This window comes from Pleurodeles waltl, chromosome 8 (assembly GCF_031143425.1).
Source record: "Pleurodeles waltl isolate 20211129_DDA chromosome 8, aPleWal1.hap1.20221129, whole genome shotgun sequence".
In the NCBI taxonomy this organism is placed as follows: domain Eukaryota; kingdom Metazoa; phylum Chordata; class Amphibia; order Caudata; family Salamandridae; genus Pleurodeles; species Pleurodeles waltl.
In genome coordinates this window covers 190,152,454-190,178,177 of record NC_090447.1, presented here as the reverse complement: position 1 = coordinate 190,178,177, position 25,724 = coordinate 190,152,454, and the positions used below count along the sequence as shown (strand labels likewise).

The following is a 25,724-nucleotide window of genomic DNA, read 5'->3' as shown; positions in this document are numbered from 1 at the left end:
CATAAAGATCTTAAAAAGCCAAAGCAGGAACCTGCTAATTTATTTACTTGTGTCTCCATCATGAGCCTGTCATCTATCCAGACTCCTAGACTTTTTACTGCATGGGTTGGCTTAGGACTAGCTCTCAGATAGTCTGCCCATGAAAGTTCCTGCCACCAAGAGCTATTGCTTCCTAGCACCAGAACCTCAGTTTTAACACCATTAAGCTTTAGCCTACTACTGGACATCCAATACGTAACCTCCCTACTGCAAGAATTTAGTTGGGAGGTAGTTTGAGTGGTACTGGATGTAACAGGCAGGATAACCTTAGTGTCATCAGCATATGAAACTACGGTAAGCCCATGTGAGTGGACAATTTCGGCCAGTGGCCGTACATACACGTTTAAACAATGTGGGGCTAAGCGAGGAGCCCTGTGGGACTCCCCATGACAACTGGATGGACAGTGGAGGCAAAGGAGTCGTCACACACTTGGAAGCTCCTGTCAGCTAAAAAGGCTTCCAGCTGTTTGATGGCAGTCCCTGTAATGCTAACATCCAGCATCCTCTGAATGAGGATGGCAAGTGACACCACATTGAAGTCTGCACTCAAATCCAGCATAATCACTGCCACTGAGCCACCTTAGTCTAGAATAGAGCAGAGCTGTTCGGTGGCTACCAACAGTAAAGTCTCCGTACTGCGGCCAGACCTAAACCCTGAGTGGGATGATAAATGTCACGCAGTTCTAAAAAACTGAACACGTTGATTAACATGGGTTTTTTCAGTATTTTGCTCACTGCTGGGAACAAGGAAATAGGTCTGTAGATGTCTGCTAGTTCAGGGTTTGCCATTGGTTTCTTTAATAATGGCTTCACTATAGCTTGTTTCAATGCATTATGTATTTGTCCTGTTTCAAGCAAGTGGTTGAGGATATTCCTGTTGGTGTCTAATATGGACACGCCACGTTGGCTTAGAATATCTTGTGGGGCAAGATCCAACACAGAGCCTTGTTTAACAGACTCAAGAATAAGTTTCAAAGTTTCACTATTTAATGCTGGAAAGGCAGCCAGAGTGGGGCCGGCATGTTTCTTTGATTGGCCACAGGAATTGGGAATGGTAGCTGGTAGGAAGCGGGTCAAAATATCTTTAATTTTGTTAGTGAAATGACTGGCAAGCATATTGCAGCATTCTATGGAGGGTTAAGGTCCAGTTGCGCATGACTGAGGAGTCATGGAGTTGTTGACTAATGAATATAGCTCCCTTGATGCTTTTGGAGCAGTGTCTATTTTCTTTGGGGGGTAACAGATTCTACCCTGCCTATTTGCCTGTTTGTAACTTTTTATGACTGTTCTATAACCTCTTTTGCAGTCATCACTATACACCTTCCTCCACTCTCTCTCCTTCTTTCTAGCTTCTCTTTTGAATTGAGTTAGCTCTGGTGGGTACTAAGGTGCCCTACCCCTGGACTGATTTGGTTTTGTAGATTTAAAGTCTGGTGTGCTAAAAAAGAAAAACAAAAAATTAAACGTGAAATAATCTTGCACGCTTGCCAATGCAAGCACTCAACACAAGGTCAAATAGTACACCAAGAAGCAATAGCATTAGGTGAGAGAGTTATACTCCTATGTTCACTCTCCGATATTTTAAAGAACTGGAAACAATAGGGGTGTTAAGCCAGTCCTAAAAATACATGGCTATCATTTGCAGTGGCACCTCAATGGCCCCAAATAAAAATGGGAAAAATAACTTACAAGCTTTTTCTTCTGTTTGGAACCATCTTTATAGACAAGGACTACCGCCGTTTTGAACACTGGAAAACAGAAAGAGAGAAAAAACATGCATGTTCATAAAATACTAATAAAGAAGTGGAAAAAATGAATATAATGCCATTCAAAACGTTTTAAATGCATACAGAATGCCAGCTAATAGCTACCTGCATAAATAGTTTAAAAGCTGTTGCATGTGGTTGAAAACTTCAAATGAGTGGGTGGAAAACTGGCATCAGGCACAATGTTGTTTTAGTGGAAGGTTACGATTTTTGAATAAATCTCCAAGTTTTTGATAAAAAGAAAAATGCATGCTTCTGCAAGCAGAATATTTATCAACATAACATGACAATTACAATTCCTTAGTTAAGCAATTATTAGAACTTCACAGCCACTCTGAGTTTATTACCAATTGAAAAGGCTGCAGAGTCTCTCAAAGACCTTGATTGTCATGAGAATCAGGGTTGTCGAGGCAGCAGTGAAGGAAACACAGATGTTAGTTATTTTTGTCATAGTGGGGCCTCAAGCGCATTCTCTGAGTTATTTACTGTTCCTCTAGGTCATGCAGCTGCCACTGGTGTGCACTTGAGGTAAGTCTATTCACAATGCCATTGTTGTCTTTCTGTGTTACCTAATTAATATTTCAGGAATTCTGAAAAGTTTACAGATCACAAGATGAAAATAGAACCACTTGCTTTCACAACTGTTAGACATGGGCAGAAGGACCCATGGAAACTAGCCTTTGTTCCCTACCTAGCCCCATATGATTTACTATTTAGCTGTTTCTCAAATCATATTCACACTATTTGTAAATGAGAAGCCTGAACATTCACCACTTATATGTTACCAAAATGCAATGAGTCAGCTTTGGTCATCTGTAAGCTCTGTACCTCCAAACCATACTCTAACTTCAAGGCTACTCAGGTGAGCAATCTGTGTTGCTAAGTGTGGAACTAGCACCAAACAGCAGTGTAATGCTTTACAGAGAACATGAGTGGTGTAGCAAATGCATCTGAAAGAAGTGCTTTACCTTTAATTTTATGATGTGCGACCTCAACTTGAGACTAACAGAAACTAGGGTATGGTATGATAATCTTTGAACTGATGGGACAGCACACTGGACATATTTCATTACATATTAGTAATCCAAGGCATTAGGAGACAAACATTTTGTGAAAAACCTCATCATTTTTGGATTAAGAGTTGAAACTGGGATTAGAACCCAGGTCTCTAGAGCTGATGGTCAATATTTGCTTTATTTATTTTATGGGCTGCGTCACTTTGCATCCAGCTTCAAAACAAACTCATGTAGGAAGTGAAAATAACATGGCAAAGCAAATGGAGGCAACTCTAGTTTTTCAAAGAAATTAGTCCTTCTTGGACAAATCTATGCACAGACACCATGAACAGGCTTCTAGAAGTAAAAGGTTGTCACTTAAATGTCATGCAGTGGCAGCATGGTTCAACCTAACCACTACTTGTAGTCTAAGAGTTCATATCCCACCTTCGAACACAGGATAGTACATCAAGACATAAAACTGAGGAGGAAGAGGAGGGGTAGGATAGCCTCTGTTGCCAGCTCTTGTCTCTAAACAAGGTCAGAACGATTTTTCGGGGTAGAACAATTTTGTTCTTCTGGGGTGACTGTGAGAGTTCTGGAAGAGAGGAAATGACACTCTTCTTTAAAAGTACTGAGCTCACATTTACAATTGACCACCTGTACAAGCTTGAGAAAATGCAGATGGCAAGAAGACTTTTCAGGGTGGAGACTGATGCACAAAACAAAAGAAAAAAAACATGAAACTCTGTAAAGCATAGAAATGTATAAAAAAAGTTGTGTACCATACAAGAAAGAAAGAATTGGGGGATAGAAGGGCTGAAGCAGAGAGTCTTCTTTGTTGTTATACCAGGTTTGCAAATGGTCAGATCAAATAGGCTTATTTGTGGTTTCCTGCTATATGAACATGGCTGTACCTCTGTGTTCTGCATGTTGGTACGGAACTGTAATGTACAAGTGGATATAAATCTAGAACTCTTTATGCAGGCCTAGAGTTGTCCTCAGCATGTTTGTGTACATCTGTCCTCTGCATATGGGTATACATCTGTAGTCGGCATGTGCTTGTTTCAAAGACATCATTTGTTATGAATGAAACTCATTAGAAATTGGAATAAATATCACAGTTCTACTGGATGGAATGGTTGAGAGGAGCTGCATGGGGCTTGAATATTTCCACTCTGGATGTGATCTGGCTTGTCAGTAGTAAATAGAGCATGAAATTCCTTCTTACCATGCATAATTCATATTGAGAAATAGTGAAATAAGAAACAAGGCATGTGTAAAATAAGAGGTCTGGGTCTCTGCATTGATTCTGAGGTGAACAAGTGGTAGCATGCTATTATGAAATCAGTTTTCCATACCGAACGTTGCTAATTCTGGGTCCTTTTTCCACTTCCCTAAGGACGCAGGAGGGTTCAGCCAGATTACCGTAGTGTGCAAAAGTAGGTCTCCCATAGAAAGGTCTGCTACCTACAAAGCAAGCATATTCATACATGTTTTACTGCTTGCTACAATGGAACCACAAAAGCGTTGAACATTTTCAACATACTTAAAACAATCACAAGACTGCCGGTCCATACACACGCACACACATATATACATATATATATATATTTATTTTTATTTATTTATTGCCAAATTGCATTAATTAATATTGGGGAAAAATACAAATTGTTTTTCAAAATCTTACGTAATGCTTTGTCCAGGAGCTATCATGCATACACAGTATGCAAAAAAAAAAACAAATCTCAGAAATTTGTTTTTTCAGTCTATTCAAGTATTTGCATAATAGTCTTGGGCCGTGTTACATAAAAAATGAAAATGTCACTTACCCAGTGTACATCTGTTCGTGGCATTAGTCGCTGCAGATTCACATGTTTAGCACAGTCCGCTGCCTGGTGTTGGGCTCGGAGTATTACAAGTTGTTTTTCTTCGAAGAAGTCTTTTTTGGTCACGGGACCGAAGGACTCCTCCCTCTTCGGCTCCATTGCGCATGGGCGTCGACTCCATCTTAGATTGTTTTCCCCGCAGAGGGTGAGGATAGAGTTGTTTGCTATAAATAGTGCCCATGCAATGGAGTGAATACGTATGTACATAAAAAGTTTATAATAATTATTTACAAATGTACAAATGTTTAAGATTTAAGATCTACTTCTAAACGGCTACAGGCTTCCCGGGGAGGCGGGAGGGCACATGTGAATCTGCAGCGACTAATGCCACGAACAGATGTACACTGGGTAAGTGACATTTTCAGTTCGATGGCATATGTTGCTGCAGATACACATGTTTAGCATAGACTATAAAGCAGTTACCTCCCCTAAAAGCGGTGGTTTAGCCTGTAGGAGTTGAAGTAGTTTGGAATAATGTTCTTAGTACAGCTTGGCCCACTGTAGCTTGTTGTGCATTTAGTACGTCTACACAGTAGTGTTTAGTAAATGTATGAGGCGTAGACCAGGTTGCAGCCTTACATATTTCGCTCATAGGAATGTTTCCTAGAAAGGCCATTGTAGCACCTTTCTTTCTGGTTGAGTGTGCCTTTGGTGTAATAGGCAATTCTCTCTTGGCTTTAAGATAGCATGTTTGAATACATCTGACTATCCATCTAGCAATGCCTTGTTTAGAGATTGGATTTCCTATGTGTGGTTTTTGAAAAGCTATGAACAGTTGTTTTGTTTTCCTGATTAGCTTTGTTCTGTCAATGTAGTACATTAGTGCTCTTTTGATGTCTAATGTATGTAGTGCCCTTTCAGCCACGGAATCTGGTTGTGGGAAGAACACTGGCAATTCTACTGTTTGATTTAAATGGAATGGTGAGATTACTTTTGGTAGAAATTTTGGATTTGTTCTTAGAACTATTTTATTTTTGTGTATTTGAATAAATGGTTCTTGTATGGTAAATGCCTGTATTTCACTTACTCTTCTGAGGGATGTGATTGCAATGAGAAATGCGACTTTCCACGTTAGATATTGCATTTCACAGGAATGCATGGGTTCGAAAGGTGGACCCACGAGTCTTGTTAAGACGATGTTAAGGTTCCATGAAGGAACTGGTGGTGTTCTTGGTGGTATAATTCTTTTTAGCCCTTCCATGAATGCTTTAATAACTGGTATTCTAAATAGAGACGATGAATGAGTAGTTTGTAGGTAAGCAGATATTGCTGCGAGGTGTATTTTTATAGATGAAAAAGCGAGATTCGCTTTTTGCAAATGTAGTAAGTATCCCACTATGTCCTTCGTAGAGGCATGCAAAGGTTGGATTTGATTGGTATGGCAGTAGCAAACAAATCTTTTCCACTTAGATGCATAGCAGTGTCTAGTGGAAGCTTTTCTAGCTTGTTTTATGACCTCCATACATTCTTGTGTGAGGTCTAAGTGTCCGAATTCTAGGATTTCAGGAGCCAAATTGCTAGATTCAATGATGCTGGGTTTGGATGCCTGATCTGTTGTTTGTGTTGTGTTAACAGATCTGGTCTGTTGGGTAGTTTGACATGCGGTACTAGTGAAAGGTCTAGTAGAGTTGTATACCAAGGTTGTCTTGCCCATGTGGGTGCTATCAGTATGAGTTTGAGTTGGTTTTGACTCAATTTGTTTACTAGATATGGAAGGAGAGGGAGAGGGGGAAAAGCGTATGCAAATATCCCTGACCAACTCATCCATAGAGCATTGCCTTGTGATTCGCGGTGTGGGTACCTGGATGCGAAGTTTTGGCATTTTGCGTTTTCTTTTGTTGCGAACAAATCTATCTGGGGTGTTCCCCAAATTTGAAAGTACTTGTTCAGAACTTGGGGATGAATTTACCATTCGTGGACTTGTTGGTGGTCTCGCGAAAGGTTGTCTGCTAGTTGGTTTTGGATCCCTGGAATAAATTGTGCTATTAGGCGAATGTGGTTGTGAATCGCCCACTGCCATATTTTTTGTGTTAGGAGACACAATTGTGTTGAGTGTGTTCCTCCTTGTTTGTTTAAATAATACATTGTTGTCATGTTGTCTGTTTTGACAAGAATGTATTTGTGTGTTATTATGGGTTGAAAGGCTTTTAACGCTAGAAATACTGCTAACAGTTCTAGGTAATTTATATGAAATTTTGTTTGGTGTACATCCCATTGTCCTTGAATGCTGTGGTGATTGAGGTGTGCTCCCCACCCTGTCATGGAAGCATCTGTTGTTATAACGTATTGAGGCACTGGGTCCTGAAATGTCCGCCCTTTGTTTAAATTGTTGCTGTTCCACCATAGAAGCGAGAGGTATGTTTGGCGGTCTACCAACACCAGATCTTGAAGTTGACCCTGTGCCTGTGACCATTGTGATGCTAGGCACTGTTGTAAGGGTCGCATGTGTAGTCTTGCGTTTGGGACAATGGCTATGCATGATGACATCATGCCTAGAAGTTTTAGCACAAATTTTGCTTGTATCTTTTGGTTTGGAAACATAGCACTTATTATCTTGTGGAATGCTTGCACTCTTTGTGGACTTGGAGTGGCAATTCCTTTTGATGTGTTGATGGTTGCCCCTAGATATTGTTGTGTCTGACACGGTTCGAGGTGTGACTTTGTATAGTTGATGGAGAAACCCAGTTTGTGAAGGGTTTGTATGACATATGTGGTGTCGTTTGTGCACTTTTTTACTGTGTTGGTCTTGATTAGCCAATCGTCTAGGTAAGGAAACACATGTATCTGTTGTCTCCTGATATGTGCTGCTACTACTGCTAGACATTTTGTGAATACTCTTGGTGCAGTTGTTATTCCGAATGGCAACACCTTGAATTGGTAATGTATTCCTTTGAATACAAACCTTAGGTACTTTCTGTGAGAAGGGTGTATCGGTATATGAAAGTACGCATCTTTTAGGTCTAATGTGGTCATGTAATCTTGCTGTTTGAGCAGTGGAATGATGTCTTGTAGTGTGACCATGCGAAAGTGGTCCGATATGATGTAGGTATTTAGTGTCCTGAGATCTAATATTGGTCTTAATGTTTTTTCTTTTTTTGGAATTAGAAAGTACAGGGAGTAAACTCCTGTGTTTTTTTGTTGTACTGGTACTAACTCTATTGCATCCTTTTGCAGTAGTGCTTGAACTTCTAGTCCTAAAAGTTCTAAATGTTGTGGTGACATTTTGCGTGTTTTTGGAGGGATGTTTGGTGGGAATTTGTGGAATTCTATGCAATAGCCATGTTGGATTATTGCTAATACCCAATTGACTGTTGTAATCTGCTGCCAAGATTGGTAGAATTGGCTTAGTCTTCCCCCCACTGGTGTTGAGTGAAGGGGTTGTGTGACTTGAAAGTCACTGTTTAGGTGGAGGTGTTTTTGGAGTCTGGAATCTTCCCCTACTCCTTGGGAATTGACCCCCTCTATATCCCCTGAAACCTCCCCTTTGGAATGAACCCTGATATGGTGTGGTTCTTGTTTGTTGGCTGGTGGTGTCTGTGGGTTGGCCACGAAACCCCCCTCTAAATGGAGTTTTTCTAAAAGAGCCTCTGCTCTGCGGGGAGTAGAGTGCGCCCATGGCTTTGGCCGTGTCTGTGTCCTTTTTAAGTTTTTCAATGGCTGTGTCCACTTCAGGGCCAAAAAGTTGTTTCTCGTTGAAGGGCATATTAAGGACAGCCTGCTGGATTTCAGGTTTGAAGCCTGAAGTGCGGAGCCAAGCGTGTCTCCTTATGGTGACAGCAGTGTTGACTGTTCTCGCTGCAGTATCGGCTGCGTCCAGTGAAGAGCGGATTTGATTGTTTGAGATTGTTTGTCCCTCTTCAACTATTTGCTGCGCCCTTTTTTGGTATTCCTGGGGAAGATGGTCTACGAGAAGTTGCATCTCATCCCAGTGTGCGCGGTCATATCTGGCCAGCAGCGCTTGAGAATTTGCGATGCGCCACTGGTTGGCTGCCTGTGATGCTACTCTTTTTCCTGCTGCATCAAATTTTCTGCTTTCTTTGTCCGGAGGTGGGGCGTCGCCAGATGTATGGGAATTTGCTCTCTTGCGAGCTGCCCCTACTACTACGGAGTCAGGTGGTAACTGCGAAGTAATAAACACTGGGTCTGTGGGTGGTGGTTTGTATTTCTTATCCACCCTTGGGGTGATGGCTCTTGATTTTACGGGCTCTTCAAAAATTTGTTTTGCGTGCCGTAACATCCCTGGTAGCATTGGGAGACATTGATATTGGCTATGTGTAGCCGAGAGGGTGTTAAATAAAAAATCATCCTCTATAGGATCGGAATGCAGTTGGACATTGTGGAATTCTGCAGCCCTAGCCACCAGTTGCGAGTATGAGGTACTGTCCTCTGGCGGTGACGGCTTTGTGGGGTATGAATCGGGATCATTGTCCGGCACTGGGGTGTCATATAGGTCCCAAGCGTCTTGATCCTGATTATCTTGACTTATGGTAGTTTGCACTGGTGAGTGCATTTGTGGCGGTGTTTGTGCCGGCGATGCCTGTTGTGGTGGAGAGGGCGGAGGCGTGACTTTTTTAACCACTTTGGCTTGTGGTTGTGCGTCATCCTTAAGAAGTCCGATCCTTCTTTTCCTTATTATTGGGGGAAGGGTTGATATCTTCCCTGTGTCTTGCTGGATGTACAGTCTCTTTTGTGTGTAGTCTGATTCTACACTTTGGAGCTCTTGTCCAAATCTGTGCATCTGGCCACTTATTCCTTGTTCCTCTGTGTAGGATGAAGGTGTGGAACTTTTCGGCGCCGAGAGAGAATCTTTTTTCGGCTTCGGCACAGACAGAATTTTTGTGGATTTCGGCAGTGTGTCTCGGTGCCGAGGTTTTTCGGTGCCGGCATCTTGTTTTTGCCTCTCGGAGCCGCTATCTCGGCTCCGAGGTTGCTCCATGGCGGTCCCTCGACCGGAGTCGGGTGTCTTCGCTATGGGCGTGCCCTTTTTCGGCGCCTTCGACGGGTCGCCGGTCTTATGGGTCGAGCCATGGCCTGTTGGCAGTGGCGTCCCCTGGGCTTTTGTCTTCTCAACGGTTTTAATTTTCGACGTCTTACTCACTGTTTGTTGCTGTTGTTCGACGTCGGAGTCTCCGGATTCTGATTCCGGAACCGAGAATGTTTCCTCTTCGTCGTCGAAACGTTGTTTTGTTGGCGTGGACGCCATTTGTAGACGCCTGGCTCTTCGGTCCCGGAGTGTTTTTCTGGACCGGAAGGCTCGACAGGCCTCACAGGTATCCTCCTTGTGCTCGGGGGACAAGCACAAGTTACAGACCAAGTGCTGATCTGTATAAGGATACTTACTGTGACATTTTGGGCAGAAACGAAACGGGGTCCGTTCCATCGGCTTCGATGTCGCACGCGGTCGGGCCGACCAGGCCCCGATTGGGGAATCGAAGCTACCCCAAAGCCTTCCGATGATCGGTGTCGATGTACCTAACTATCCCGATACCGAACGGAACAATACCGACGCTTTCTTCCGAGATTCTGACTAACTTTCCGAACCGAAACACGGAGCGAAAAGGAATACGTCCGAACCCGACAGCGGAAAAAAACAATCTAAGATGGAGTCGACGCCCATGCGCAATGGAGCCGAAGAGGGAGGAGTCCTTCGGTCCCGTGACCAAAAAAGACTTCTTCGAAGAAAAACAACTTGTAATACTCCGAGCCCAACACCAGGCAGCAGACTGTGCTAAACATGTGTATCTGCAGCAACATATGCCATCGAACATGCATTTATTTAAGAACAAATGAGGCACATACATTTTGCACTATTTTTGTTGCTTGTATACTATGCAATGGAGCATTTGACTGCAGTGGTGATTTCACATGAAGCAAGAATGGAACAAATTGATTTCATGTGTTTACTATGCTTGCTTTGTAGCAAATTGGTACAAATTCAATGAATTCAGCTTCTTCAGCAACAATAGTGCAAAATTCGTTTGTTTATTGCATGTAATGACCTATACCCTATTTTTTTAAAATAATGCTTGTACATTGTTTAAGTATGAACTGAAGAAGAACATGTTTGTGCCACTACTTAATATTTAAGCTGGAACATTTTAAGAAAGTGGGTTGTTCTCCTTTCTGCAGCAGCACACATTTTACCCAATATGGCCCAGCTATTGCTCCATGCCAACTTTATCCATTTGTAACCCTCCTGAAAATGTAGAGTTCAATTCAAGCCACTGGAATGAAACCAGAGAGTATTATTTTCACATCACAATGATCCTTGTATTATCTACATGGGAACCAGGGTGCACTGCACACACCACGGCTGTAAACAACCTGAGTGCTTCAAGTTACAGAGATACAACAACCATTGTGCGCTGCTCACTGAAGGACAATCCCTCGGGCCTGCTACATTATTTAGGACATCAGGCCCTTTGTAAGAGTACTAGCACTCTGTAGATAAATTCACATTGCTTGCTATCCGATTGCAGTACAGAATTCATCAGCTATAAAAAAGAAATATTATTGGGGTTTCAACCTGTGGCTCACTGCACTCTAAATATTACTAGTATGCTGAAAACAAGCTAATGTCTAAAACTAAAATGCTAACTATGCACGATATGTCAGACAGCTCTTTTTCTAACCAAGATGATTACAATGGTGCTTATTACTAAACATCAAAGCGTCAATACTGATGCATGTGGTTCAACTTTAGAATATGAAAATTCTGCACCTCCTTGATCTCTCCTGTCTGCTCAGCGATGAGTTGATCAAACACAGCACCGTACTCCTCATGAATCTTCTGCATCTCATTAATATGGCTGGCCACCTTGTTCATGGTTTTTATTGCCCCTGGGCCAAAAAGAAGAGATTTTCAATAGCACAGTCAACTAAAGGATATTTAGAAAATCAATCAAGACAGCTTCAAAAGACACAGTCAACGTGGCAGTCAATGCTACTTCCCATTGATATGAGAACATACGATTGGCACTGTGAAGTGATAACATGCACAAGAAAGTGCCACTATAATTTGGAACTCTTTTCTTACAGTCAAGATGATTATGTTCTTCACTCTCAACGTCAGTCAGCGCAAGGAGTTCCTTCAACAGCAGAGGGTACTTCAGAATTCGTTGAATGGGCTTAATGAGGTAAGACTCGAGCGTTGAGGAGTGCTGCTGTTTGGGATTCTGTGCATCCAAGAATGCCTTAAAAGCAGAATCTGTCCTGGCTGTTAAATAGAAAACATAAGATGCCTATAAACTAATCTCATATAGCATTATATGTTTAATGAAAATACATTAATTTAAGCTCATAGATGAGCAGGGCATATCAGTTTGACTGCGATTCAAAATAGACCTTTCTGTTGCTAAATACAAGAATTCTTGTAAAGTCTCTAAGTGCATGCAGCTTGTTTGTGGAATAACTGTTATATTAACCTATACTGTGAAACATTTCTGCAACTTTTGGTTAGTCAAAAAAAACACTACTTTACAAACACGAGTTTGTTGCTACTGGAAAAGTATCACTCGGTGTCCTTTGTAATTATATGATTAAATTATCATTTTTGTTTACATTACACAACTGTCATGAATTGTATTTCTTTAAGCATTGGCCCACTGAAATGACTTTTAGACAGCATGTTAACGTGTTAGCAATTAATTAATTACTAAATAAACACAACAAAATGTTTACTGTGTGTAAGTGCTTTTATCTACCGTACAGTACAATGTATACATTATTATAGTTCTTTGGAGTGACATTGTTCCAGCAGAAAAGGTGGATCGCAAAACACATTCATAAAACATAGACTAGCAGTAAGTACAGAGTTATACAGTAATAGCTTGATGCCACAATACAACTAAGTTTTTTGTAAATAGACCCATACTGGAGATAGCCCTATGAAAGCCTACTGAAATCTTCTTTGACAGTCGTTGGGGATTTTCCCATATTCTAATGCCAACATCTTACTATGAGACGACCTAGTGCATAGCAGTCATCTACCCTGAAAGGTTCATGTAGGAAGTTGGCTCTGTATGCACTATTTCAAAGTAAGGAATAGTATGCACAGAGTCCAAGGGTTCCCCTTAGAGGTAAGATAGTGGCAAAAAGAGATAATACCAATGCTCTATTTTGTGGTAGTGTGGTCGAGCAGTAGGCTTATCAAAGGAGTAGTGTTAAGCATTTGTTGTACATGCACACAGGCAATAAATGAGGAACACACACTCAGAGACAATTCCAGGCCAATAGGTTTTTGTATAGAAAATTCTACATGTAATATCTCATTTGAAAGGTATTGCAGGTAAGTACTTTAGGAACTTTAAATAATCACAATAGCATATATACTTTTTACATAAAACACATATAGCTATTTCAAAAGTGGACACAGTGCAATTTTCAACAGTTCCTGGGGGAGGTAAGTATTTGTTAGTTTTTGTAGGTAAGTAAACCACCTACGAGGTTCAAGTTTGGGTCCAAGGTAGCCCACCGTTGGGGGTTCAGAGCAACCCCAAAGTTACCACACCAGCAGCTCAGGGCCGGTCAGGTGCAGAGTTCAAAGTGGTGCCCAAAAAACATAGGCTTCAATGGAGAAGGGGGTGCCCCGGTTCCAGTCTGCCAGCAGGTAAGTACCTGCGTCCTCGGAGGGCAGACCAGGGGGGTTTTGTAGGGCACCGGGGGGGACACCAGTCCACACAGAAAGTACACCCTCAGCAGCGCGGGGGCGGCCAGGTGCAGTGTGCAAACAAGCGTCGGGTTTGTAATAGGAATCAATGGGAGACCAAGGGGTCTCTTCCGCGGCGCAGGCAGGCAAGGGGGGGGGCTCATCGGGGTAGCCACCACCTGGGCAAGGGAGAGGGCCTCCTGGGGGTCACTCCTGCACTGGAGTTCCGATCCTTCAGGTCCTGGGGGCTGCGGGTGCAGGGTCTTTTCCAGGTGTCGGGATCTTAGAGTCAGGCAGTCGCGGTCAGGGGGAGCCTCGGGATTCCCTCTGCAGGCGTCGCTGTGGGGGCTCAGGGGGGACAACTTTGGTTACTCACAGTCTTGGAGTCGCCTGGGGGTCCTCCCTGTAGCGTTGTTTCTTCACCAGTCGAGTCGGGGTCGCCGGGTGCAGTGTTGCAAGTCTCACGCTTCTGGCGGGAATTGCAGGGGTCTTTAAAGCTGCTCCTCAGGAAACAAAGTTGCAGTCTTTGTTGAACAGGGCCGCTGTTCTCGGGAGATTCTTGGTCCTTTTAGAGCAAGGCAGTCCTCTGAGGATTCAGAGGTCGCTGGTCCTGGGGAAAGCGTCGCTGGAGCAGTTTTCTTCAGAAGGGGGGAGACAGGCCGGTAGAGCTGGGGCCAAGGCAGTTGGTGTCTCCGTCTTCTCTGCAGGGTTTTTCAGCTCAGCAGTCCTCTTCTTCTTAGGTTGCAGGAATCTAAGTTCCTAGGTTCAGGGGAGCCCTTAAATACTAAATTTAAGGGCGTGCTTAGGTCTGGGGGGTTAGTAGCCAATGGCTACTAGCCCTGAGGGTGGGAACACCCTCTTTGTGCCTCCTCCCAAGGGGAGGGGGTCACATTCCTATCCCTATTGGGGGAATCCTCCATCTTCAAGATGGAGGATTTCTAAAAGTTAGAGTCACTTCAGCTCAGGACACCTTAGGGGCTGTCCTGACCGGCCAGTGACTCCTCCTTGTTATTCTCATTATTTCCTCCGGCCTTGCCGCCAAAAGTGGGGCCGTGGCCGGAGGGGGCGGGCAACTCCACTAGCTGGAGTGCCCTGTGGTGCTGGAACAAAGGGGGTGAGCCTTTGAGGCTCACCGCCAGGTGTTACAGCTCCTGCCTGGGGGAGGTGATAGCATCTCCACCCAGTGCAGGCTCTGTTACTAGCCACAGAGTGACAAAGGCACTCTCCCCATGTGGCCAGCAACATGTCTCGAGTGTGGCAGGCTGCTAAAACCAGTCAGCCTACACGGGTAGTTGGTTAAGGTTTCAGGGGGCACCTCTAAGGTGCCCTCTTGGGTGTATTTTACAATAAAATGTACACTGGCATCAGTGTGCATTTATTGTGCTGAGAAGTTTGATACCAAACTTCCCAGTTTTCAGTGTAGCCATTATGGTGCTGTGGAGTCCGTGTTTGACAGACTCCCAGACCATATACTCTTATGGCTACCCTGCACTTACAATGTCTAAGGTTTTGCTTAGACACTGTTGGGGCACAGTGCTCATGCACTGGTGCCCTCACCTATGGTATAGTGCACCCTCCCTTAGGACTGTAAGGCCTGCTAGAGGGGTGACTTATCTATACTGCATAGGCAGTGTGAGGTTGGCATGGCACCATGAGGGGAGTGCCATGTCGACTTACTCGTTTTGTCCTCACCAGCACACACAAGCTGGCAAGCAGTGTGTCTGTGCTGAGTGAGGGGTCCCCAGGGTGGCATCAGATATGCTGCAGCCCTTAGAAACCTTCCCTGGCATCAGGGCCCTTGGTACCAGGGGTACCAGTTACAAGGGACTTACCTGGATGCCAGGGTGTGCCAATTGTGAAAACAAAAGTACAGGTTAGGGAAAGAACATTGGTGCTGGGGCCTGGTTAGCAGGCCTCGGCACACTTTCAATTCAAAACATAGCATCAGCAAAGGCAAAAAGTCAGGGGGTAACCATGCCAAGGAGGCATTTCCTTACACAACCCCCCCCCAAACGAATGAGGATGAGACTAACCTTTCCCAAGAGAGTCTTCATTTTCTAAGTGGAAGAACCTGGAAAGGCCATCTGCATTGGCATGGGCAGTCCCAGGTCTGTGTTCCACTATAAAGTCCATTCCCTGTAGGGAGATGAACCACCTCAACAGTTTTGGATTTTCACCTTTCATTTGCATCAGCCAGCTGAGAGGTCTGTGGTCAGTTTGAACTACAAAGTGAGTACCAAAGAGGTATGGTCTCAGCTTCTTCAGGGACCAAACCATGGCAAAGGCCTCCCTCTCAATGGCACTCCAACGCTGCTCCCTGGGGAGTAACCTCCTGCTAATGAAAGCAACAGGCTGGTCAAGGCCATCTTCATTTGTTTGGGACAAAACTGCCCCTATCCCATGTTCAGAGGCATCTGTCTGCACAATGAACTGCTTGGAGTAATCTGGAGCTTTTAGAACTGGTGCTGTGCACATTGCTTGTTTCAGGGTGTCAAAGGCCTGTTGGCATTCTACAGTCCAGTTTACCTTCTTGGGCATTTTCTTGGAGGTAAGTTCTGTGAGGGCTGTCACTATGGATCCATATCCCTTCACAAACCTCCTGTAATACCCAGTCAAGCCAAGGAATGCCCTGACTTGAGTCTGGGTTTTTGGAGCTGCCCAGTCCAGAATAGTCTGGATCTTAGGCTGGAGTGGCTGAACTTGGCCTCTACCTACAAGGTGTCCCAAGTAAACCACAGTTCCCTGCCCTATTTGGCATTTGGATGCCTTGATAGAGAGGCCTGCTGATTGCAGAGCCTTCAAAACCTTCTTCAGGTGGACCAGGTGATCCTGCCAGCTGGAGCTAAAGACAGCAATATCATCAAGATAAGCTGCACTAAAGGACTCCAAACCAGCAAGGACTTGATTCACCAACCTTTGGAAGGTGGCAGGGGCATTCTTTAAACCAAAGGGCATAACAGTAAACTGATAATGCCCATCAGGTGTGGAGAATGCGGTCTTTTCTTTTGCTCCTGGTGCCATTTTGATTTGCCAGTACCCTGCTGTTAAGTCAAAGGTACTTAAGAATTTGGCAGCACCTAATTTGTCAATCAGTTCGTCAGCCCTAGGAATGGGATGGGCATCTGTCTTGGTGACAGAATTAAGTCCTCTGTAGTCCACACAAAACCTCATCTCTCTTTTTCCATCTTTGGTGTGAGGTTTGGGGACTAACACCACTGGGCTAGCCCAGGTGCTGTCAGAGTGCTCAATTACTCCAAATTCCAGCATCTTGTGGACTTCCACCTTGATGCTTTCCTTAACTTGGTCAGACTGTCTGAAAATCTTGTTTTTGACAGGCATGCTGTCTCCTGTGTCCACATCATGGGTACACAGGTGTGTCTGACCAGGGGTTAGGGAAAAGAGCTCAGCAAACTGTTGCAGGACCTTCCTGCAGTCAGATTGCTGTTGGCCAGAGAGGGTGCCTGAATAGATCACTCCAACTACTGAACCATCTTTAGGGTTTGATGAGAGAAGATCAGGGAGAGGTTCACTCTCAGCTTCCTGATCCTCATCTGTTACCATCAACAGATTCACATCAGCCCTGTCATGGAAGAGCTTAAGGCGGTTCACATGGATCACCCTCTTGGGGCTCCTGCTAGTGCCCAGGTCCACCAGGTAGGTGACCTGACTCTTCTTCTCTAGCACTGGGTAAGGGCCACTCCATCTGTCCTGAAGTGCCCTGGGAGCCACAGGCTCCAGAACCCAGACTTTCTGCCCTGGTTGAAATTCCACCAGTGCAGCCTTTTGGTCATACCAAAACTTCTGGAGCTGTTGGCTGGCCTCAAGGTTTTTACTTGCCTTTTCCATGTACTCTGCCATCCTTGAACGAAGGCCAAGTACATAGTCCATTATGTCTTGCTTAGGCTCATGAAGAGGTCTCTCCCAGCCTTCTTTCACAAGAGCTAGTGGTCCCCTTACAGGGTGGCCAAACAGAAGTTCAAAGGGTGAGAACCCTACTCCCTTCTGAGGCACCTCTCTGTAAGCGAAAAGCAGGCATGGCAAGAGGACATCCCATCTCCTTTTGAGTTTTTCTGGGAGCCCCATGATCATGCCTTTTAATGTCTTGTTGAATCTCTCAACAAGGCCAATAGTTTGTGGATGATAGGGTGTAGTGAATTTATAAGTCACTCCACACTCATTCCACATGTGTTTCGGGTATGCTGACATGAAGTTGGTACCTCTGTCAGACACCACCTCCTTAGGGAAGCCCACTCTGGTAAAGATACCAATGAGGGCCTTGGCTACTGCAGGGGCAGTAGTCGACCTAAGGGCAATAGCTCCAGGATACCTAGTAGCATGATCCACTACTACTAGTATGTACATATTTCCTGAGGCTGTGGGAGGTTAAAGTGGACCCACTATGTCCACACCCACTCTTTCAAAGGGGACCCCCACCACTGGAAGTGGGATGAGGGGGGCCTTTGGATGTCCATCTGTCTTACCACTGGCTTGACAGGTGGTACAGGAGACACAAAACTCCTTAACTTTCTGGGACATGTTGGGCCAGTAGAAGTGGTTGACTAGTCTCTCCCACGTCTTGGTTTGTCCCAAATGCCCAGCAAGGGGAATATCATGGGCTAAGGTCAGCATGAAAACTCTGAACTCCTGAGGCACTACCACTCTCCTAGTGGCACCAGGTTTGGGATCTCTTGCCTCAGTGTACAGGAGTCCATCTTCCCAATAGACCCTATGTGTTCCAGTTTTCTTGCCATTGGACTCTTCAGCAGCTTGCTGCCTAAGGCCTTTGTAAGGAAATGCCTCCTTGGCATGGTTGCCCCCTGACTTTTTGCCTTTGCTGATGCTATGTTTACAATTGAAAGTGTGCTGAGGCCTGCTAACCAGGCCCCAGCACCAGTGTTCTTTACCTAACCTGTACTTTTGTATCCACAATTGGCAGACCCTGGCATCCAGATAAGTCCCTTGTAACTGGTACTTCTAGTACCAAGGGCCCTGATGCCAAGGAAGGTCTCTAAGGGCTGCAGCATGTCTTATGCCACCCTGGAGACCTCTCACTCAGCACAGACACACTGCTTGCCAGCTTGTGTGTGCTAGTGAGGACAAAACGAGTAAGTCGACATGGCACTCCCCTCAGGGTGCCATGCCAGCCTCTCACTGCCTATGCAGTATAGGTAAGACACCCCTCTAGCAGGCCTTACAGCCCTAAGGCAGGGTGCACTATACCATAGGTGAGGGTACCAGTGCATGAGCATGGTACCCCTACAGTGTCTAAAGAAAACCTTAGACATTGTAAGTGCAGGGTAGCCATAAGAGTATATGGTCTGGGAGTCTGTCAAACACGAACTCCACAGCACCATAATGGCTACACTGAAAACTGGGAAGTTTGGTATCAAACTTCTCAGCACAATAAATGCACACTGATGCCAGTGTACATTTTATTGTAAAATACACCACAGAGGGCACCTTAGAGGTGCCCCCTGAAACTTAACCGACTGTCTGTGTAGGCTGACTAGTTCCAGCAGCCTGCCACACTAGAGACATGTTGCTGGCCCCATGGGGAGAGTGCCTTTGTCACTCTGAGGCCAGTAACAAAGCCTGCACTGGGTGGAGATGCTAACACCTCCCCCAGGCAGGAGCTGTGACACCTGGCGGTGAGCCTCAAAGGCTCACCCCTTTGTCACAGCCCAGCAGGGCACTCCAGCTTAGTGGAGTTGCCCGCCCCCTCCGGCCACGGCCCCCACTTTTGGCGGCAAGGCTGGAGGGAACAAAGAAAGCAACAAGGAGGAGTCACTGGCCAGTCAGGACAGCCCCTAAGGTGTCCTGAGCTGAGGTGACTCTGACTTTTAGAAATCCTCCATCTTGCAGATGGAGGATTCCCCCAATAGGGTTAGGATTGTGACCCCCTCCCCTTGGGAGGAGGCACAAAGAGGGTGTACCCACCCTCAGGGCTAGTAGCCATTGGCTACTAACCCCCCAGACCTAAACACGCCCTTAAATTTAGTATTTAAGGGCTACCCTGAACCCTAGAAGATTAGATTCCTGCAACTACAAGAAGAAGGACTGCCTAGCTGAAAACCCCTGCAGAGGAAGACCAGAAGACGACAACTGCCTTGGCTCCAGAAACTCACCGGCCTGTCTCCTGCCTTCCAAAGATCCTGCTCCAGCGACGCCTTCCAAAGGGACCAGCGACCTCGACATCCTCTGAGGACTGCCCCTGCTTCGAAAAGACAAGAAACTCCCGAGGACAGCGGACCTGCTCCAAGAAAAGCTGCAACTTTGTTTCCAGCAGCTTTAAAGAACCCTGCAAGCTCCCCGCAAGAAGCGTGAGACTTGCAACACTGCACCCGGAGACCCCGACTCGGCTGGTGGCGATCCAACACCTCAGGAGGGACCCCAGGACTACTCTAAGACTGTGAGTACAAAAACCTGTCCCCCCTGAGCCCCCACAGCGCCGCCTGCAGAGGGAATCCCGAGGCTTCCCCTGACCGCGACTCTTTGAATCCTAAGTCCCGACACCTGGGAGAGACCCTGCACCCGCAGCCCCCAGGACCTGAAGGACCGGACTTTCACTGGAGGAGTGACCCCCAGGAGTCCCTCTCCCTTGATCAAGTGGAGGTTTCCCCGAGGAACCCCCCCCTTGCCTGCCTGCAGCGCTGAAGAGATCCCTAGATCTCCCATTGACTTCCATTACAAACCCGACGCTTGTTTCTACACTGCACCCGGCCGCCCCCGCGCTGCTGAGGGTGAAATTTCTGTGTGGGCTTGTGTCCCCCCCGGTGCCCTACAAAACCCCCCTGGTCTGCCCTCCGAAGACGCGGGTACTTACCTGCAAGCAGACCGGAACCGGGGCACCCCCTTCTCTCCCTTCTAGCCTATGTGTTTTGGGCACCACTTTGAACTCTGCACCTGACCGGCCCTGAGCTGCTGGTGTGGTGACTTTGGGGTTGCTCTGAACCCCCAACGGTGGGCTACCTTGGACCAAGAACTAAGCCCTGTAAGTGTCTTACTTACCTGGTTAACCTAACAAATACTTACCTCCCCTAGGAACTGTGAAAATTGCACTGTGTCCACTTTTAAAACAGCTATTTGTGAATAACTTGAAAAGTATACATGCAATTTTGATGATTTGAAGTTCCTAAAGTACTTACCTGCAATACCTTTCGAATGAGATATTACATGTAGAATTTTAACCTGTGGTTCTTAAAATAAACTAAGAAAAGATATTTTTCTATATAAAAACCTATTGGCTGGATTTGTCTCTGAGTGTGTGTACCTCATTTATTGTCTATGTGTATGTACAACAAATGCTTAACACTACTCCTTGGATAAGCCTACTGCTCGACCACACTACCACAAAATAGAGCATTAGTATTATCTCTTTTTACCACTATTTTACCTCTAAGGGGAACCCTTGGACTCTGTGCATGCTATTCCTTACTTTGAAATAGCACATACAGAGCCAACTTCCTACAGCCTTCAAGAGAGGGACAGGTTTCTTGCCCCTTACACAACTGGTCCCTTGAGGGTCCCCCTGGGCCTAAGAGCTCAACTTGATAAGGTTCCAACTACATAGGCTCAGTTCCCTCAGAGGGCAGAACTTCTTCCTGAGAAGAGAGGTTCTCTTTTTGTTGTTGTGTTGCAGCTGGTTTCCCAGTTGTCTTTCCTTTCCTCTTGGTAGGCTGGGCCCTTTTTCCAGACTCCAGCTCTACTTTTTCACCCTGAGCCTTGCACTGTGCCCTAGTCTTGACACACACCAGTTCAGGGATACCCAGCATGGCTGCATGGGTTTTCAGTTCTACCTCAGCCCATGCTGAGGACTCCAGGTCATTTCCAAGCAAACAGTCTACTGGGATATTTGAGGAGCGCACCACCTGTTTCAGGCCATTGACCCCTCCCCACTCTAAAGTTACCATAGCCATGGGATGTACTTTAGTTTGATTGTCAGCATTGGTGACTGGATAAGTTTGTCCAGCCAGGTATTGACCAGGGGAAACCAGTTTCTCTGTCACCATGGTGACACTGGCACCTGTATCCCTCAGGCCTTCTACACTTGTCCCATTAATTAAGAGCTGCTGCCTGTATTTTTGTATGTTAGGAGGCCAGGCAGCCAGTGTGGCTAAATCCACCCCACCCTCAGAGACTAATGTAGCTTCAGTGTGACACCTGATTTGCTCTGGGCACACTGTTGATCCCACTTGGAGACTAGCCATTCCAGTGTTAGCTGGAGTGGAGTTGGAAGTGGTACTTTTCTTGGGACAGGCCTTGTATCCAGTTTGGTGTCTAGGCTGATTACAGCTACGACACCAGGCCTTTTTGGGATCAAAGTTTTTACCCTTGTACCCAAAATTGTTTTGTGAAGAGGCTCTGGGCCCACCCTCCTGTGCAGGTATTTGGGGGCCTGAAGAAGACTCTTAACTATTTTTGTTTTTGGATGTCTCAACACCTTTCCCCTGGGGAGGCTTTGTGACCCCTTTCTTTTGGTCAACCCCTGTGGAAGTCTTGGTCACCCTAGGCTTGACCCAATGGTCCGCCTTCTTTCCCAATTCTTGGGGAGAAATTGGTCTCAGATAGGTGAATCCAAGATGGCGGCCGGATTTCCCGGCTGTAGGAAGTTGGCTCTGTATGTGCTATTTCAAAGTAAGGAATAGCATGCACAGAGTCCAAGGGTTCCCCTTAGAGGTAAAATAGTGGTAAAAATAGATAATACTAATGCTCTATTTTGTGGTAGTGTGGTCGAGCAGTAGGCTTATCCAAGGAGTAGTGTTAAGCATTTGTTGTACATACACATAGACAATAAATGAGGTACACACACTCAGAGACAAATCCAGCCAATAGGTTTTGTTATAGAAAAATATCTTTTCTTAGTTTATTTTAAGAACCACAGGTTCAAATTTAACATGTAATATCTTGTTTGAAAGGTATTGCAGGTAAGTACATTAGGAACTTTGAATCATTTCAATTGCATGTACACTTTTCAAGTTATTCACAAATAGCTACTTTAAAAGTGGACACTTAGTGCAATTTTCACAGTTCCTGGGGGAGGTAAGTATCTGTTAGTTTTACCAGGTAAGTAAGACACTTACAGGGTTCAGTTCTTGGTCCAAGGTAGCCCACCGTTGGGGGTTCAGAGCAACCCCAAAGTTACCACACCAGCAGCTCAGGGCCGGTCAGGTGCAGAGTTCAAAGTGGTGCCCAAAACGCATAGGCTTCAATGGAGAGAAGGGGGTGCCCCGGTTCCAGTCTGCCAGCAGGTAAGTACCCGCGTCTTCGGAGGGCAGACCAGGGGGGGTTTTGTAGGGCACCGGGGGGGACACAAGCCCACACAGAAATTTCACCCTCAGCGGCGCGGGGGCGGCCGGGTGCAGTGTTAGAACAAGCGTCGAGTTCGCAATGGAAGTCAATGAGAGATCAAGGGATCTCTTCAGCGCTGCAGGCAGGCAAGGGGGGGCTTCCTCGGGGAAACCTCCACTTGGGCAAGGGAGAGGGACTCCTGGGGGTCACTTCTGCAGTGAAAGTCCGGTCCTTCAGGTCCTGGGGGCTGCGGGTGCAGGGTCTTTTCCAGGCGTCGGGACTTAGGTTTCAGAGAGTCGCGGTCAGGGGAAGCCTCGGGATTCCCTCTGCAGGCGGCGCTGTAGGGGCTCAGGGGGGACAGGTTTTGGTACTCACAGTCGTAGAGTAGTCCGGGGGTCCTCCCTGAGGTGTTGGTTCTCCACCAGCCGAGTCGGGGTCGCCGGGTGCAGTGTTGCAAGTCTCACGCTTCTTGCGGGGAGTTGCAGGGTTCTTTAAAGCTGCTTCTTGAAACAAAGTTGCAGTCTTTTTGGAGCAGGTCCGCTGTCCTCGGGAGTTTCTTGTCGTCGTCGAAGCAGGGCAGTCCTCAGAGGATTCAGAGGTCACTGGTCCCTTTGGAAGGCGTCGCTGGAGCAGAGTTCTTTGGAAGGCAGGAGACAGGCCGGTGAGTTTCTGGAGCCAAGGCAGTTGTTGTCCTCTGGTCTTCCTCTGCAGGGGTTTTCAGCTGGGCAGTCCTTCTTCTTGTCGTTGCAGGAATCTAATTTTCTAGGGTTCAGGGTAGCCCTTAAATACTAAATTTAAGGGCGTGTTTAGGTCTGGGGGGTTAGTAGCCAATGGCTACTAGCCCTGAGGGTGGGTACACCCTCTTTGTGCCTCCTCCCAAGGGGAGGGGGTCACATCCCTAATCCTATTGGGGGAATCCTCCTTCTACAAGATGGAGGATTTCTAAAAGTCAGAGTCACCTCAGCTCAGGACACCTTAGGGGCTGTCCTGACTGGCCAGTGACTCCTCCTTGTTTTTCTCATTATCTCTCCTGGACTTGCCGCCAAAAGTGGGGGCTGGGTCCAGGAGGCGGGCAACTCCACTAGCTGGAGTGCCCTGGGGCATTGTAACACGAAGCTTGAGCCTTTGAAGCTCACTGCTAGGTGTTACAGTTCCTGCAGGGGGGAGGTGTGAAGCACCTCCACCCAGAGCAGGCTTTGTTTCTGTCCTCAGAGAGCACAAAGGCTCTCACCGCATGAGGTCAGACACTCGTCTCTCAGCAGCAGGCTGGCACAGACCAGTCAGTCCTGCACTGAACAATTGGGTAAAATACAGGGGGTATCTCTAAGATGCCCTCTGTGTGCATTTTTTAATAAATCCAACACTGGCATCAGTGTGGGTTTATTATTCTGAGAAGTTTGATACTAAACTTCCCAGTATTCAGTGTAGCCATTATGGAGCTGTGGAGTTCGTTTTTGACAGACTCCCAGCCCATATACTCTTATGGCTACCCTGCACTTACAATGTCTAAGGTTTTGCTTAGACACTGTAGGGGCATAGTGCTCATGCACATATGCCCTCACCTGTGGTATAGTGCACCCTGCCTTAGGGCTGTAAGGCCTACTAGAGGGGTGACTTACCTATGCCACAGGCAGTGGGAGGTTGGCATGGCACCCTGAGGGGAGTGCCATGTCGACTTAGTCATTTTCTCCCCATCAGCACACACAAGCTGGCAAGCAGTGTGTCTGTGCTGAGTGAGGGGTCCCTAGGGTGGCATAAGACATGCTGCAGCCCTTAGAGACCTTCCCTGGCATCAGGGCCCTTGGTACCAGGGGTACCAGTTACAAGGGACTTACCTAGGTGCCAGGGTTGTGCCAATTGTGGAAACAATGGTACATTTTAGGTGAAAGAACACTGGTGCTGGGGCCTGGTTAGCAGGGTCCCAGCACACTTCTCAGTCAAGTCAGCATCAGTATCAGGCAAAAAGTGGGGGGTAACTGCAACAGGGAGCCATTTCTTTATACCGGCTGATCGCCACTACCGCTCTAGCCCATCCCCAGACTACACGCGGCTCTCGCTCACCTGCGGCCGCGGATGCCGCGGATGCTGTGCGCCGGCAGCACGGACCGCTGCGGGCGCTTTTCGGCTTTCTGGTGGTCCCTGCCAGGATCGGGGCCGCAACGGCAGGCACCGGTGGGCCCCGCAAGAATATGCGAGCGTGACGCTCGCTCCAGAACCGCGCTCTTACCCCTCTCGGCTAAGCGCGATTCCTGCCGCTTCCTGGCAATATTAGTTGGTGTTTGGGGCGTGTGGGACGCTCGGATGGCGCCGAAGATAAACAGGACCCCTCGCTCCTTACGGGCACGGCAGAACCAAGACCCAGGAGGAACCAGAAAGGATAAAAAGCTACCGGTCCCCGGATCAAAGGAGCACAGCAATCTTCAAGTGAAAGGGGGCCCGCACAAAACAACCGACATGGAAAAAGACGCAAGGTACTCTGTTCCAACAATGTTTTCTAGCGTGATGCGGCCTAAGCAAAGGTCCACGGAAAAGGCAGCTTGTGATGCACAACCAAACGTGTTAGGAGTCAATGATGAGCATGTACCTGTTGCATTTACATCTCCTGAAGCATTCACTCCTATGTTCGATGCAGGGGGGAGGGAGCCACCCTGTCAAGAGACCGCCAGTACAAGCCCAGGAAATAGCGGGGAGGGGGTGGCCCTCCCCCCAATGGGGTGTGCGAAGCTATCCGAGCAGGAACTTAAGGAGTCAAATCAGAGGTCTCAGGAATCCATCCCAGAGAAATGTGTAGTACAATCTAGTCCATCAAGCTGCAAGTTAAATTTGCAACAAATTGACGATATGGCCAAGTCCTCAACGATATATGAGACTACCCCCCCAGCTCCTGCCCAGAGGGGAAAAGAGGCAAAACCAACAAACAACGATCAGGGGCCATTTGATAGAGCAGAGAGTTTTTTTTCTCTCTCCGATCAGTCTAAAGACTCAGATTTGGACGAAGAAATTCCTTTAACAGATTCAGATATCGAGAGTAGCTCTGCTGCAAGTATCTGGGTATCGAACTACTTAACATGCAGAAGAAAATCAGTTGAGCAAACTGAAG

The 25,724-nt window shown here is 46.5% G+C and overlaps 1 protein-coding gene across 5 annotated transcripts in view; it reads right to left on the bottom strand.

The window, feature by feature from the left end:
- The window catches only part of TIAM1 (TIAM Rac1 associated GEF 1), a 537,211-nt gene that overhangs the window by 65,186 nt on the left and 446,301 nt on the right, over positions 1 to 25,724 (bottom strand). For all 5 annotated transcript variants that reach the window (XM_069204046.1, XM_069204045.1, XM_069204047.1 and 2 more), the window contains 4 exons: positions 11,726 to 11,905; positions 11,411 to 11,529; positions 4,162 to 4,270; positions 1,729 to 1,787 (listed from right to left, as the gene is read on the bottom strand). In XM_069204046.1, coding sequence (XP_069060147.1) covers positions 1,729 to 1,787; positions 4,162 to 4,270; positions 11,411 to 11,529; positions 11,726 to 11,905 — 467 coding nt within the window. The remainder of the gene's footprint in view (positions 1 to 1,728; positions 1,788 to 4,161; positions 4,271 to 11,410; positions 11,530 to 11,725; positions 11,906 to 25,724) is intronic.